This window comes from Alnus glutinosa, chromosome 8, assembly GCF_958979055.1.
Source record: "Alnus glutinosa chromosome 8, dhAlnGlut1.1, whole genome shotgun sequence".
In the NCBI taxonomy this organism is placed as follows: Eukaryota; Viridiplantae; Streptophyta; class Magnoliopsida; order Fagales; family Betulaceae; genus Alnus; species Alnus glutinosa.
In genome coordinates, this window is record NC_084893.1 from 26,032,249 (window position 1) to 26,049,691 (window position 17,443).

At 35.3% G+C, this 17,443-nt stretch overlaps 2 protein-coding genes across 2 annotated transcripts; one reads left to right on the forward strand and one right to left on the reverse strand.

Moving 5' to 3' along the window:
* Positions 1-2,220: 2,220 nt before the first annotated feature.
* LOC133876023 (putative anthocyanidin reductase) lies at positions 2,221-9,879 on the forward strand. Its single transcript, XM_062314325.1, has 6 exons — positions 2,221-2,386; positions 6,109-6,276; positions 6,363-6,580; positions 6,686-6,845; positions 9,304-9,511; positions 9,595-9,879. The coding sequence occupies exons 1-6, from the start codon at positions 2,236-2,238 to the stop codon at positions 9,749-9,751; spliced, it is 1,062 nt and encodes a 353-aa protein (XP_062170309.1). The 5' UTR covers positions 2,221-2,235; the 3' UTR covers positions 9,752-9,879.
* A 4,458-nt stretch (positions 9,880-14,337) lies between these two features.
* Positions 14,338-16,843, reverse strand: LOC133876359 (uncharacterized). The gene is made up of 2 exons (XM_062314627.1): positions 15,307-16,843; positions 14,338-15,156 (listed from the first exon to the last, which is right to left on the reverse strand). Exons 1-2 carry the CDS (start codon positions 15,977-15,979, stop codon positions 14,525-14,527), a joined length of 1,305 nt encoding a protein of 434 aa, XP_062170611.1. The 5' UTR covers positions 15,980-16,843; the 3' UTR covers positions 14,338-14,524.
* Between the last annotated feature and the right edge of the window lie 600 nt (positions 16,844-17,443).

Below are 17,443 nucleotides of genomic sequence, written 5' to 3' on the forward strand. Positions count from 1 at the left end.
AAATACTCACAGGGTACTTTCGTTCAGGTTCTATCTATTTTTTTTATGGCCATCTACGTCACCCCTCAAAATGGTGACACCTGTCCTGGTTGTCACATATTTTAGCCAAGTCAGAATATCATCCTACGTGGTTGTGTATCACTGGTGATACTTTTGCTTTTAATGCCACGTATGATGCAGAAAATAAAATAAAAATAATAATAAAAAACTTCAAATAAAAAAAAATGAAAAAAAAGAGAAGTCGAGGTATTCTTTTATTAGTCTTTGCGTCCTACATGGCATTCAAAGCATAAGAATCACCTTTAATACATGACCATGTAGAATGATAGTATGAGTTGGCTTAAATATGTGGTAACATTTACAGATGTCACCATTTTGAGGGGTTGATGCGGACGACTGTAAAAAAAAAGGGGCGGAACCTAGAAGAAAGTACTAGGCGGAAATTTTCATTAATGATGAGTATTATCTATTATACTTTTTGAAACCGAGATGGCCGTTTGATCATGGCCCTTACCACATATACCAACGTGGTATTTAACCCTTTTCAATAAATAATTAAATGAGGAAAAAAAAAAACATAAGACCTTTCAAAGACAAAAAAGTACATGCATGAGTCATTATGGGGCCTGCTTGGGCTCTTTGACACGTAATGGGTCATGTATACACCAAACTTGACCTTATTTATAACCCTCAAATAAAGGTGGCTAAAGTAGTTGAGTGTTGTGGGTATTACAATTTTTATTATCACCGATGAAAAAAAAAAATCAGCAGAGATTTTGTGGCTAGAATCCGGAGACACTAGCCAGATTCGTCAAAAATTGGCAGGTCAAATTCCAACAACAGTTATTGAAATTTGACACAATGGCCGAATTCTAGTCAATGTCGTTAGAATCTAGCATAGTAGCTGGATTCCAACAAGGCATTGGCTAAATTTCTGCCAGTTTCACTAAAATTTAGTAGACCTGATTCCAGCAACAGTAGCCAGATTCTAGTGACAGTTATCGGAACCCAGCAATGGTGGCCGGAATCAAACCAATACCGCTGGATTCCGGCGACTGGATCCCAAAAATTCAGGGATTTTCGGCGACAGATTCGAGCTACCAACAAACTCCAATTGCCGGCCGAGATGGGTTTCCACAAACGTGGGTACAAGAATGAGAGGTTTAAAATCAGAAAATGATTTACGGTTTTAAAAACCATAAATCATTTAAAAAAAAAAAAAAATCGATCAAATTGATCATAATTTTCATTGATTATAATTTTCGATTACATCAAATATCGAAAAATACATAAATATTTTTACGTCCAAACAAATGGACCTAAGTATCGTTTTACAATTTTTTTTACATCCATTTTTTTTCCTTTGTTTTCCTCTGTTCAGAGAATCGGAGCAAGACACCGATTTGTAGGCATAACGGTACGTTTCAATAGAGATCCTGTGGCTCGCCGCTCATCACATGCATGCTTGTGACACTAAAGACAGAGTTTAGATGAAACCGTACAAAGAATATTTTGATGAAACCTATTTTACTAAATACTAGGATTCTCTAGATTTGTTAAGGTTATTTTTGTGGTGGAATTCTCAAAATTTTGAATGTTATTTTTTAAATTGAATATCATAGCCCTTAGCCTCTTACCATATGTGAGATACAACGAAAATTATCATTGAATGTGTGGGGTCTATGTAGGTTCCTCGTGTGGACTCCACAAATTTAATGATGATTTAATTTTTAAAGGTGAAAGAAAGAGAGAATGATGTATCACACATCTCGATTTTCAATGCCTTGACATTTTAGTTGTATGACAATCGTATAACAGTCTATTAAATAGTATTTATCATCTTCTAACTAAATATGGTAAGTTCTTAGTTGGAAAATTTTCAATTTTTTTTAAAAATAATTAATTAAAATTTTAAGAACTCTATATCATATAGTTACTAAAGAAATTGAATCTACATATCTTTATGCGTTGATAAAACCAAAAAAAAAAAAGAAAAAAAAAGAAAGACTTAATTCCAAGGGTGATCTGTTTGCGATGAAGTCCAGGTCACAGACAATTTAATATCATACATAATAAGCAGCAAATGCTAACCTGTACGTCTAGCTAGTTGTTTCTTAAACTGACAATATATAAAATGCTTTATATTAAAGAAATATACAATATATTAAGACCACTGAGAAGTTTGAAATGAGTACTCATTTCATGTTGGCATCAGAGAGATCGAGTTGAAGGAAAATGGACGAGGATTTGGAAGGCGTGGTGGGGGGGACAAGAGAGGGGCCGCCGACGTACTGTGTTACCGGTGCAACAGGGTATATTGGGTCTTGGTTGGTGCAGACTCTGCTTCAAAGAGGCTACAACGTTCATGCCACCGTCCGAGATCCTGGTGAGTTGCTCTTTAATTCACTCTATTAATTCTCATCAACTCATCTTTTGCTCTTTTTCTTTCTTTCTTTCTTTTTTGGTTTGCTTTGATTAAGATGCGAAGAAGAAGAGAGAGTTGTGTGCTTTTGGTTTGAATAATTAACATAGCATTTGATGAAGATCGGCTTCGTTGACCCTGAAATTTATGAAAATATGAGATTAAAAAACACAAAAGGTTAAGAAACTTCTTTTGGTTAAACAGAAGTGCATATATATATATATATATATATATATATATATATATATATATATATATATATATATATATATATATATATATATATATATATATATATATATAGTGGCTCTGTTGGAATTTCTGACTTTTGCAATATCAATTAACTCCTCTATCATTCTGGCAAAAAAAAAAAAAAAAAAAAAAAGGAAGAAGAAAAAGAAGAAGTGAAGGAATAAAAAATAAACCATGCAAATTATGTGAATTTCTTAATTAACGTGAGAAAAAGTTGATGCAAAGTAAGATATATCTAAGAATTTAAGGACTTTTTGGTTGTTTTTTAGGAACTGTTCTCGGAGAACAATACAATTTAAATAAATATCATATTTATTCTTTCTGTCATTTTCTTTTGTTAAACTGAGAGCGCAAAACAAGAATTTAAAATATGATTTTTAATTATATTCTATTTATATATAGAGAAATGCTTGGTTGTACACTCTAATCCCACTCCTATCCCACCTTTGCCTACTTGAACCAATAATATTGTTAAAAAAAATGGGTCCCACTACACTTTCTCCACTATCTCTTACATTATTGGTCCAAATAGACAAGAGTGGGATAGAAGTGGGATGATAGTGTACAACCAAGCATTTCTCTTATATATATATGCTGTTTCTAAATTTTTTTTTTTTTTTTTTTTATAAAAAAAATCATTCTAAATCAATTTTCGAAAATGTGCTTAATTAACGACATCTTTATGCATTATTTTATGCCTTTTTTTTCTTTGTGAATATGCGTACATAATTATTACTTTGTTAAAATCTTTATTTTATATATATAATTTGTTTTTTATTCTAAAAATAAAAACATTAAAAAATAATCTAAAGCCCAAACCATTGGTTAAAATACAAATTTAAAGCAGATTTTACTTTTGTGTTATATTAGAACATTTTTTTCAAACCAAAAACAAAAAACCTCCAAAACACATATAAACAAACATTTTACCTACTTTGATTAAGATCAAGTTAATCTATGAAAAAAAAAAATTAAAGCCCAATTATATTTTTATTTTAGTCATGAATTCAATGTATTCAAATTTTGATGAGATTACATTGTTTCTTTTTGGAGCCGACATTTTAATTTTGTAATGAGCAGCCATTAATAATAGTCTTTTACTTCCGAGGGCCAAACTATAATTTTAAGTTTCGGAAGAACAAAATTCTAAAAAAATCTTTTTAGAAGGGTAAAATTTTAATTTTAGAAAACTGTGAAGATTTTTATTATTATTTTTTTAAAAAAAAAAAATTATGGAAAGGGTTGCATGCTTAGGCATAAGACATGCATACAATATGGTTTGGATCGGAATTTTCTAGGATCGGTTATCCGAATACTAATTCGGGTAGTCCTATAAAGTCATAAAGAGACGGTTACAACACTCACCTCTCATGAATAGGTAGGTCTCATATTTGTACGATTCGGGCAATCTCATAAACAGAGTGTTGTAGGGTCCATAGTCCCGGATAAACGTCCAAGGACAGAATCATAATTTTTTGCGATAGGTATTCAAACCTATGTAAATAAATACATAAATATATAAAGCCTCTTTATGTATAGTAAAAGTCTTGAACTTAATTTCTTTATAATTAACTGTCTAGTCTTGTTAATTGTTATCATTCAATTTTTATAACAATTGACAATAATCAACATAGTTAATAACTTAATACACACGCATGAATTGATGAGCTAGCGATGATCGAGAAACAAAAAAGAAAAAGGGATCTTTTTCTTTTTTGTCTTTTTGTTTTTGTCTCTGAATTGTTTCTTTTGATAAGAAGATCTTTTCTCTTCTCCTCATCAACTTTTTTGCCAAAAGGATTTAAAGTTTAACAGACTTCTATTAAAGTCTTCTATCGGTCATAGGCTTTTGTCCTTTTTTGTTGAAGTTCTACAGAGTTCTATAATTCCTATTGGAATTTGTAATAGTTCTTTTCTTTTTCTTTTTTTTTTTTTTTTTTTTTTTTTTTTTTCTTTCTTGTGGGACATAAATTTTTTACAAATTAATTTATAATAAATTTTATACAATTTACATATAAGATTGATATGTGTTTTTTGGCATGTGAGAAGCACATTGTTTTAATAGTATATACTTCTCATATGCTTTTTTAATAGCATTAATAAAAAAATATGTGATTCTCACATGTTTAAATGACACGTCACTTTTATATATGGATTGTATGAAATTTTCTATAAACTAGTTTGTAAAAAATTTAAGTTCTTTCCACAAAGTCTCATTCCCGGGGCCTAGTATTAAAAAAAAAAAAAAATTGCTATTATATATTTTTTTAGCATAAAATAAATTGTTATTTTATTTTTTTTAACTGAAATTTGTCTAAAAATAAATTGAGCATGCCACATCAGCTAATGCTTGGTTTATGTTTTCTGGAAAATATTTTCAGCATTTTTTGGTATTTGGTAAGGACAAAAATAATGGTCAACGGAAATTATTTTCAGTTTGACCGTAAAAATTTCTTTAATTTTTGAAAAACGATTTACGATTTATAATTTACTGTGGGAATCTGCCATCGTCGGGCATTGGAATTTGTTGGTAGCCTGACTCTACTGTCGAAGATCCCAGAATTTTGGTATCCGATTGCCGAAATCCGGTGGCATTGGTTGGATTTCGACGGACTAGATTCTGGCCAAACTGGCTGGAATCTGGCCAGTACAGCCGAATTCTGGCTGTATTGTCCGAATTCCGGCCAGCTTGGCCTAAATCTGAAAATTTCTGCCGAATTTTGGCTAAATTAGGCTAGATTTCGGCGAAACTAATCAGAATCTGGCTAGATTCCGACTGTGCTGGTCAGATTCAAGCCGTGGTTGGAATCTGGCGACAATGGCCGGACGTCACCAGATTCTGTTTTATGCCGTTGGTATTTTTTCGTACGAGCTAAACACCAAAAACTATTTTTAGAAAAAACCATTTTTTTTGAAAAATGATTTCGTTAACATAAAATATTTTCCGTCCAAACAAACAGAATATAAGTATGCTATGTGCTATTGGCTGCTTTGCCTATCTATTCTATTATGACCGGCTTCGAGACATCATAGGAAGACCATCATCTCTATCCGGGTACGATTAACACTTCTAAAAAAAAAAAAAAAAAAAAATTAACACTCCGTATATTTAGTTCTTCACCATTTGAACCAAGACTTGGGTGGTTTTTTCTGCAAGAATATTTAGTACTACTATATTGAAAGCACTCAACATTTGTTTTTGGTTGCACTAAAATTAAATCCATAATGTTAGCCACCTAAAATAATAATTGAGACATAAATGTTTGTGTGATTGGTTTGGTTTGTGTCATTTGTCTGTCTGTACGTACAGAACACAAGCAGGATCGGAGGCCCAATGTATCTCCTGTCTTCAATTATTGATGTACTACCTCCCCTTCCATCTTATGTGTTCTTACTCCCATTAAATATGTTTGATCTTCTTGTAATCATCTCAGAAAAGTCATTATCCCTATTATCACTGTGGACGAGCAGTGAGCGGTTGAGATTATTCCGAGCTGATATGCAAGAGGAAGGGAGCTTCGATGAGGCTGTAAAGGGCTGCAATGGTGTGTTTCACGTAGCTGCTTCAATGCAATTCAACGTTCATGAAAATGAGGACATAGGTAATCCCATGAGAAACCAATTAATTAATTATCCAAATATATTAACCTTTCAGTAGCAAATTAACTCGGTTTCTTTTCTGAACTAGAGACTTATGTTCGATCAAACGCCATCGACCCTGCAATCAAAGGAACCTTAAACGTCCTCAAAGCCTGCTTGCAATCGAAATCTGTGAAAAGGGTTGTTTTCACATCTTCCATTAGTACTGCCACTGCCAAAGACAGCTCTGGAAACTGGAGACATGTTGTCGATGAATCGTGCCAAGCTGCTGTTGATCATGTCTGGAATACGAAAGCAAGTGGATGGGTAATGCATTATGCATGCTTCCTCTCCCTCATGTGTTGTCGTTTGTATGTATATACATACGGTCGTTTTTACTCATCTTATATACTATGAATTTTGGCGTCGTAGGTTTACGTACTTTCAAAGCGTCTCACGGAAGAAGCAGCATTTAAATTTGCAAAGGAAAATGGTATCGATCTTGTCTCAGTGATAACGACAACCGTAGGTGGTCCGTTCCTCACATTGGATGTCCCATCAAGCATTCGAGTTCTCTTGTCACCAATAACAGGTGATTGCAATCATCCCTCTGTATTTCATTTCATGAGCATACAATCACACGATTTCATATATGAACAGAGCAGGGGATGGGAATTTTAGAGGACATTTGGCCCTCCTCTGTTCGGACTTCAGAGAGCTATTCGGGCAATCTAAGCCTTTAATTGTCCGAGTACTTGCTCGAATAAATAGGGTCCAAACAATTTCTCACATGTTGCATGGAATTTGATAAATAATATTTATGATCATAGTTTAAAGTTTGTGTATTTAACGGTGTACATAATTCGACATTATTTAAATTTTTTAAAAGATATGCCAACATTAACTTCATACACCAACTTTAAATCTTAGTTATGAAATTGAGAGGATCTTGGAAATAGAGAAATTAAATGAGGTATTTATAATGCCCTACTCACATCAAGCTATTACTTAAAAAACAATACTTAAGAGTGTATACTCTAGTATGATACGAAGCACGTACCGGATGCCCAGGCGCATGCGTGGCAGCGGGCTGTAGTGCGTTAGTGACGTTTTTGTGGTGCCTTGATCGCGCACTTGACACTTAGCACGAAGCTCGGAGCTATCAAATCATGAACGTTAATTTTTGAATGGTCATGCTCATATGATCTAGTGATTTGATTTGGATCATAGAATGCTTCTAAGGTAAATCCAACTGTTGGATTTACTTAACCATTAGCAAAGTCTAACTATAAGAATAAATTAAGTTTGATATAATGGTTGAAATTAAGTAGTTGTTACTAACAATTATGATCTAACGGTTATAATGAAATAACTGTTAATTATAAATTTAATCTAAGGATCAAAGATTAAGTGCTAGTTAATATCAAACAGTCAAATTTTAATGACTGTTGAATTAGCTGTTATTTTCTATTAATTTTGATATTACATACATGTATTAGAACATGCATTGAAACTTATAAATTGACACTAAATAGTTCACTATAGACCAGGTTTTTAATACAATGAAATTTTCTCTTCTCTCTCTCTCAAAATCCTTCGACATTATTAAAATTTATCTCTCTCTCTTCTCGCTAGAGTAAAAACTCCGAGGGTGTTATGTTTTGGTTTCGTTTTGTGCAAAACACAATCAAATTTTAAAGGTTTTTTGGGCTTCATTATATCTTGAAGAAGTATTTACTATAACCCGGTGCGTAGAATTTGTTGGTACAGTTTCTAGTAAGGTGACGTGTCGCCTTGTGATTCGCCAAGTGAGTTCTTCGTCCTCCCTGGAGATCTACAAACAATAGCAAACAACTAGTCGGGGGCACTGACTACGCCCACTCCGATAATAAAGTCAGTACAAAATTTATGACTTTCAGGGAGAACTAAAAATCTCAGAGCTTAGAGAATACGTACCAAAATACCTGGTGTTGTAGTCTTATTTATAGGCTTACTGGAGTTCTTAAAGTATATTTGAACTAGGAGTCTTATCTTAGGTTTCAACCTTATCTTCATAGAATTTGAATTGAGTACAAGTTAGATAAGACTCCGCCGCCCCTTTTAACTGCTTTCAACTGAATTCCACGTTGATAGGGATCTGTATCCCATTAATCTTGGGATACGGATCCACACCAAAAATCTTGGAATTTGAGACTTAACAGAAATCCTACGAATCTTTGATATAGAGTTCTAATAGTTAACAAATACTTACTTGCTGAAGCTAAAAAGATAATTTTACAGCACTTACATTGACCAATCCTCTGAGGTAGAAATGCCTTGAGAAATGTTCGCTCCATACAAACTAGGAGATCTCGGAGTATTCCGCACCCTGCGAAGTCTTTCAGTCCGAGGTGCTCAGGCACCAAGTTGATTTCCTTGTATAGAGTTATGACAAACATCCGAGGCATTCTTACCGAGGTGACCCTGCCGGGTCGGACCAAGGTGGCCCAGTTGGGTCAGACCGAGTCGAACCTATGGGTTGATCCTCCAACTTAACTTGGTGGCCACGTGGCTTCGGGTCTAATCATTTCCCCAACAGAATTCATAAAAATTGGTGGGGGCAAATATCTTATTCAAGAAAGCAACTCTGTAACCCACCAAAGGAGCATTTCTTTTTCGGTTTTAAATTTCTGTAGTAAGTAGTAACGTGCAAAACAAGAGAAAACTATTTCGTTGCATATTACTTAATGACTTGCTGATGTTTGCAAGTCTAGTACAAAAGAAATAAGCCAATAAGGATACAGTACTTAACTTAAAAATTGATGACAGTCAATAACTTTTCTACAGCACCTGAAACGTATAAAACATTGACACTTCTGATACACATTAATTAGTATTCAATTTCCCCCAACTAATTTCTGAGATATCTCGATGAATCAGTAAGTCGAAAATATCATTTTTCTTCCATACTTCTTAAATGATGGGTTTTCTGGATGAGAACATATATATGTACAAACAAAGTTAAGATGCTTAAGCATGCATGTGGAATTGATGATCCATATATGATATAGGAGACCCTGAGCTGTTTAGTATATTATCTGCTGTGAATGCAAGAATGGGGTCGATTGCTTTGGTTCACATCGAAGATATATGCAGTGCCCACATTTTCCTAATGGAACATGCTAAAGCAGAAGGTCCATACATTTGCTGTGCCCTAAACTCTCTAATGTCCAACTTGGTTGAGCATCTAGCTGAGGAGTACCCCTGCTCAAATATTAGGTACCTTTTTTTTTCTTTTTTCTTTTTTCTTTATATATATAAACTTGGAAAGTAAATGATATATGTTATAAGGGAACTTGCAGGTCTGTGGAGAAAGAAAGCAATCTAGTCCCTCCTGAAATTTCTTCAAAGAAGCTAAGAGATTTGGGTTTCAATTACAAGCATGGAATAGAAGACATAGTACATGATGCAATCGCTTCTTGTTTAGATTATGGCTTTCTACCTCCTATTGCAAAGTAAAGGCTAGCATGGTGCTATATATTGTCAACTAACTGAACCTTGTAATTCAAAAAGCTCTAACATTATTAGTTGGTAGAAATAAATGAAGAGAGAAATCAAGTGATCAAATTCAACTTCAATGTTTGGTATATGTTGTTTTCTCTTAGCCATTATTAATATGAACATAAATGTGGGCCTGACTGAAAAAAGATAGTAAACCTGATTTTCGGCGATAAACGGACTTTGAAGGCGTTGATTCCGGTCCCGGTTCCAAATTAAACTATAACTAAAGGTCAATAGGGAGTTAGGGTTGGTCAGTATCAAATTACTGATCTTAAACTTGTTTAAGGCATCGAGAATTGAATGCCAACAAGTTGCTTAGAACCAAATTAAGACAGCCAATTGATGTATGTCGCCTAAAACGGCTAAAGTACAAATTAATGGATTAGAACTTTAATTTTCTGCCAAAGCATGTTTTCGCACGGTCGGACTGATCGACGGGCCACTTGGAAAACAAGAAAACGGCCACTGGAGTGGCGCCTGCTGGGGACCGGCAAAGAGCCTCCGATGATTAAGTCAGTAGAGCGCTCATAGACGGAAAGTAGAATAGATAGAGTTTATGGAGAAATGAACTCTTCTCTTTTTTGGGGATTATCCCTCCTCTTTTATCTTAAACTTATTGTTTAACTGCCACCTAGTAGGCCTCTAATTGTGGATGTTCCTAAGGTTTTTAGCGTTTCTAATAAGTAGGCCTTTTAAGTGTCCATTGGGCTCTTGGCTTATTTATGGTATCGCCGAGTCGTAAATAATAAATACAGCTTATTGGTACAGTTTTCAGTATGTTGTGAACAGCACGTTCTACGATGTTCTTCACGTCCCACTATCGCTGCAAAACAAACAAGGTCAATAGAATATGTTCAGGGGTTGGCCCGCGCTCCTCCCTCTGAAGTCTAAGTTAGTGTTTTGGTGAATAATACCCTATAGCACAATAAAATTCAGTCTTAGGTTTATACCTAGTGTAAGCGTCTATTTATAGGCCGAGAGGTGGCGGCCAACCTATATTAGGATTCTATTTTACACTTGACAGCTTGACCTAATATTTAATTAGGGTTCCACCTGTGGGCCGATGTTGGCCTGAAGGCCCATAGCCTTTATGAGTGGGCCGGTCTTAGTTGGATTATTCTCAACACAGCTAATGATGTCTTGCGGCATAGTAGTAACAAGAAGATTTGGCAAGAATATAACAATAATGCAAGGAAATCATTCTATATGCCAATAGTTTGAAAATTATTCAGAATGTTACATTTGGGCTATGCAGATTTTGTTAGAGAATTAACTAAGTTCTATGACTTCTCTTTGGAGATGCCTAGATGAATTTTCTTGTTTCTCATTGGGCTTAGCAGGAAAATATTTCAGTTATAGCCAAGTCAACTCTCAGCTTTCTCACTATCTCACTCTTACTTTCAAGGGTAGTTTATCTGCTAGGTCTAGGAAAAGGACATGACATTCTAATAATCTAAATGTCTAGAAATGTGACCACGCTATGATCATGGTTAGTTCATTCCAGGAAGCTAAAGTTGAGGGCGAAAAAGAAGAAATGGGTTGTTATCTGCTCGTGCCACGAAGAGGCAAGAACAATGTAGCATAACCAGGTGAAGCTTTTATCACATTTGTGTTATCGCTTCAAAAGGACTAATGACGCTGGGTAGAATTACAATTGTTCTGATAGCGTTTGATAGCAATAAAAATTAAGAATTGAAGATTGAAAAGATAATTTAGGAAGAGAGAAAATAACAAATATGGAAGAGAAATACAATAGTTGTCCCAAATAAACAAATAGAAAAATAATTCTGAAAGATTGATATTTAATTAATACTTCAAAACTTTATTTCAAAATAATACAAATCTGCCTTTATATAATCTAAGTTTTGAGTACTTTTCAAGCAGAATACTTGAGGAAAAATAAAGAAATAAAAATACAAAAATAACCCTAAACTTGGAGACAAAGCAAAATACTTGTAAAAAAAGTAAAATATATTATTCTAAAAATAATTTTCAAATATTTTGTATGATTCTTTCCATTCTTGTACGTACTGATCTTATTCAAAAAAATAATCTTCAAATCTTATGCCTCCGATTTTTTCCTGCATCAACTAGTCAATTTGAAACTTCTATAGAATTACTTATAAGGCTGAATCTCACCACCTAGCAAGGAACCGATATGAAACTTAGTATCCATGAGTGTTTTTATAATCCACCAACTCTTAGAGGCTATTTATCTTCTCAATGTAAGACTGGAATGTTACAAACAAATTGTCGAAATAGTATTTAAGATGACAATTCTTATACACTTAATGCATATGAGTCCTGGTTTGAATGCTTCCCACTGAGTGTCATTCATGCACATGTATTCTTGTTATTATATTTGTTTGATTTAGCCATCAATCCCAAGGAGATGTCTGCATTAAACATTTCTAATGTTTTTCTAGTCAGTCAGAAGATTAGTAAAATCTTTATATGACAGAGCAATGGCAGCCCACCAGATGAAGAGTCCATATCAAGAGTGATGGCATCTGCACTAAATATCTCCTTCATTGTGTTCATCTGCTACCAAACTACCCCCATTCAGACATTCAAGACTGAACATGAATATCAATTAAATTTTCTCCATTCAAAATTTCAGACCAAGTACGTGTAATGAGGGTGGGTTAGTGTACATTTATGACTTGCATGTGCCAAAGAGCTTTAAATGCTGTCCAGATGTTCCAGCAAAGAAAAGAAATGACTAAGCATACACGGGTGGATGCCCTTACAAAAGCCTTTCTGAAGTGAAGAACAAAACTTACCATTTAGAGGTTCAAAAGAGAGAGACAGATGGGTCCCCTGATCTTATCCCAAGCTTTGGCTTCTACTACACCAAGAGAACCCATGAGCTCCAGTAGGGTTGATAATTTTGACACGATTCGCAAATTCGACACGAATATATATAGGGTTTAGGGGTTTAAACTATAACCCGTTTATGATCCGCCATCCCATTTGACACGTTTATGACCCGTTTATGACCTTCCAACCTGTTTATGACTTGTTTATGACACATTTTTTATCAGATTAGCTAAATGGATTGACACGTCAATCCGTTTTGCCAAGCCTACAGTGCTTCAGTGGAAAGCAAACCTGAGAATCAAAGAGTATCAGAATATTTGCAATACAAATTCAAATAGTGATGGGAATAGAAGAGACAAAAAACATATGCTCGGGCTGTTAATCCTTGATTTTTGTCCTCTGTTTTTGGACTAATCTCTGTTTGAAGCATATCCCTCCAACAAGGACCACACCACATGCCTCTTACACACTGAATGCTGCTTGCGGGTATTCAATTCTTTAGTTTGGAAGTATGCATGCTGGAAAATACAAACATGCATAGAAGAGTCTAAATTCAAGCTGGCATCCTTTTTTTTCAAAAGTCTAGAAGGTTTTACAATATATTACATCGAATTGATCAATTTTTAATTACCATTAAGACGGTAGCCAAGCCAAAGTCCGAGTTGGGAGTTTAAAAAACTGCATCAATCTGCGCAGACTGACACTACCATGTGGATTTGAATAATTCAATGAATATCATAATTAAGGACTCAAATTGTTTCATAAAATTAACAAATCATCTAGCATGATTTTCAATGAAGGCATCTTTCATTTTTATTATACCATGATCTCCCCAAGCTGATATATGAAAACCTTCCATTCTTGAATTTTTCAGTTCCTATTCGGGCATTTGCTGTTAGACTTTGACACTAAAAACAAGGGACGGGCAAGATATCCGATTGCGGCATACCGACCGCCTACCGATTACCATCAAACCACCACCGACCGCCGAAAGTCGGAATAAAAAACTTTTGACGTCAGTTCGGTTTGGTAGGTGATAAAATTTTTATTACTTCGGTTAACCGAACCGATTTGACTCTCAGTTTTTTGAATTACTTGTTTATCTCAAAAACATGTCCAATAAACACTTGTTTAACAACAATTTGTGTCAAAAAAAATAGCTCATTTTGGCCCATAAAAGTAGGCTTTGCCCAATAGAAAAAGCTCATGACTAACCGACTTAACCGACCGTCATTTAACCGATAGCCATAGTGTCATCGATTTAACTGATACCCAACCCTTACTAAAGTTCGTTTAGGTTTGATATTTTAAAAAGTGCGATTGAAAATAGCAACTTTCAAATGTGCGATTAAAAAAAATTATTTTTAAAAATGCAGTTAAGCGTTTGAAAAAATCGCAAACTATCTTTTAAAATTTTGCGTGTTCAACAATTTTTAAAACGCAGTTCCCAAACGATTTATGTTCTGCAATTTAGTTTAAAATTGCACTTATTATCTATGAAATCGCAATCCCAATCATACCCTAAAAGTCTCTTTCTCAACAACCCATGCCAATGCAGCAATGCTAACTACCCTTCATGCACATCTATATGTAGCTGCCAAAGTTTCTTTCAGCGCTACATAGCTTGCAAAGTGACCAAATTCTTGCAGTTTGCTATTAATTTCTGCAGTAAAAACACCAGCATTCAATAAAGAGGAAGAATGGTAGTACAACAGCGTGATAAATGAAAAGGTAGGAAAGAAGTACAAATCTTCAATATATTGGCAAGCAACTAGAGGCTTGAAAGAAGAATCAAAGTCCTTAACAAATAAATGGAAAACAAAAACCTCCAGAAGAAAAGATTTGAAAAACCTAAAGGGATTCACATAACTTAAAAATGATACATGTAAGAGAAGATCTTTCTATCTTTCTTCAGGGTTTGCAGATTACCACAAAGCAAGGAAGGAGAGCTCTTGGATTGAGCAAATAAAGCTCCTCAATATTTGAATAGAGACCTACTTTACCAGCCAATGAATCAAATCCTGTTTGGCCAGCCATTTCTTGTATGTTCTCCAAAGGCCTGTGAACCCTCCCAGCAATCACTCTGCAGACTATCAAGGCTTTTCTAACAGCTGGGTTTTCCTCAAGAATTTCAATACCTTCAAAAGCTCTTCCGCTTGTGGAAGTGGTGAAAACACCTATTCCATCCTTGAGCTCCTTCTTGGCAGAGAACCCATTTCTAATGATTCGACAAACACAACATTTTTCCCATACACAGAGGCTGGAGGAACCATTTAGACCAAGACAGCATGACACAGTCGTGCCATAGAACCTCAGAAGTTCATTACCATCGGCGAGGCACCGAGGGTGTTTCTTGGGGAGTTTGCTGGCTTTGATTTTCACCATCTCCCTATATTCTTCGAATCGAGCAAGAGTTTTTTGCATGTTATGAACTTTTAGAACTCTCTCAATCCGGCCACAATGGTTCTCAGACTTCAACCAGCTCGTCCGGCATATAATTTCAACAATTTTCCTAGATGAGTCGCCTTCCACAAGTTCAGTAACTGTAAAAGAGAAAATGTAGTGAGCCGCTGACAGAAAAAGCTATCCCAAAATCTCGAGAATCTCAACTACCTTATTCCAATTAAAAAGGTTTGGGAAAACCACAATGAATTCCAGGAATAAAATGACCTTCAAAATGAAAGTTTTCTTACCAGCATGCTTGGAGAGATGATGAGCTTCAGCAGCTTCCCATTTGCTAAACTGCTCTCCGCATTTATGGCAAGTAACCGCAGAAGAACCATTAGACTCTGTTTCAAGAGAGACCCTATTGCTTGAATGAATTCCACCACCACCAAAAACAGCAGAACTCCCTAATCCAGACCCTTCTCTATCTGATACAGCAAAAGGAGACTTCCTTGGTGGAGTTGATGATGTCCTAACAGAAGGATTAAAGTAGTGCATTGTAGGGTGCCCTCCAGGGCCAGGAGTCCCAGGCGTTAAAGTGCCCACAAAGGTTGAACCGCCGCCGCCGCCGCCGCCATTGTTACCAGTAAAACCACCACCACCACCCCCTTCGTGGAAACCACCAAAACCAGTGATTTTGAGCTCACACCTTGAGTTACTCAAAATCACTTCATGGGTTATTGGGTTGAGGAACTCACTGCTCCCAATAGATCTTGGACTGCAACTTGGTGGCTTCTCCAAATGTCTCTTACTTCCATGGATGACATCTTTGAGATTTGCTATAGACCTTGAACACCCTGACCTTCCTGCTTTTCTAGTCAAGATTGTGCCCAATTGCTTCCTCGATTGTGGGTCGTGAACATCTGATGGCTCTGATTTACAGTGTAGAGACCTCTTTAGAGAGAACCACACTGTTGGCATATTTTCCTTCTCGCCTCCTACCTAATCAGCCTACAAAGCTTCACAACCCTTCATTGTTTTCCCATTCTTCATTCTCAAAAAAGCACATCACTTTCAATTCGTATTTACCATTCTTTTTCCACCATGGAAAGCTGAAACAAACAAACAAAAAAGAAAAAAGCTAGATGCCACCAACTCTTTCTCTACAATTTTTTTTCTACTTTAGTCACAATACCCACTTGACTGAGATTTCCTTCCCATTTTCAGAAACCAAACACTTAAACTAACAACTCAAAAACCAAAGACAGTACTTGAGAAGAACCAAACCAAATACTCATGCAACACCCAGAAAAGAAGTTCCGAAATTCTCAAGTACCATTCTGTTTTGCGGAGCCATTTTAGGCACACGAAACATTTAGATGTTTTCTCTGAGATGGATATCCACGAGGCTGCGAAGGAGGAAGAAAGTGAGAGAAATTGACTCAAAACCAGAAACCAAGGCGGCCCATTTGATTAAGATATTTTGAAATTTCAAGAAATGGAGAATCTTTGGCTCTTGTGGAACATGACAGCCAACCAACGAAAACCTTGTTCGGTGACACCAATAAATGCTAGTTACTGAGGAAGGCAAACAGGAAATGAGGAAAAGACTTAAAAAGACACACTCTGAAAAGCTAAACGGGGGGGACTCTCATGGCTCATGGCCTCGTATCTGAATTGAACTGAGGTGTTCAAAGAAGAAAACCTGCAGTTTGCTTCAGATTTTACTCAGGCCTGAGAGATTCTTTGGTAAATAATACAGCTAAAAATCTGTACTGTTATCTGAAGTGACTGCTGTCCGATCACCATGCCCCTTCTGGCCTTCTATTCTACTAAAGCACAAACTAATATTTGATGATGATTATGGCCCTCCTAGTGCACTTTTGGGGTGCATATTTTCAATCTTGCTATTATGAAAAATAAAAAAAAACATCAAGCATAATATATTTCTATGAGTATCGCCGTTTTGTTTCTAAAAGCTTTTTCACTTTTTTTTTACAAAAAAAATAAAAATAAAAATACAAAATACTTATAAAACAATCAAAATTTCTTTTAAGAATAATTGCATCGTTGGTCCATGTAAAATGTCATAATTATTTTTTACTCCTTATGGTTTAAAAAGTGCATGGAAGATCCCTGTGATATGTAATAATTACAAATCGATCCCTACAGTCAAATTCCGTTAAAAATTTTAACAGATTCTGTCAAATGCCACGTCAGCGTCATGTGTCGCCATCTTATTGGCAACACGTAGCGCTGACATGTCCATCTTAATAAAATAATATAAATTTATTAAAAAATAAATAAAAATACTTTTTTTTTGAAAAAATTAAAATTAAAATTCCCAAAAAAAAAAACAAAAACAAAAAAAGGAAAAAGGTGGCAATGGGGTGGCCGCACACCACCCCCAGAGGCCGCCGGAGGTGGCGCGGGGCCATCCCCAGG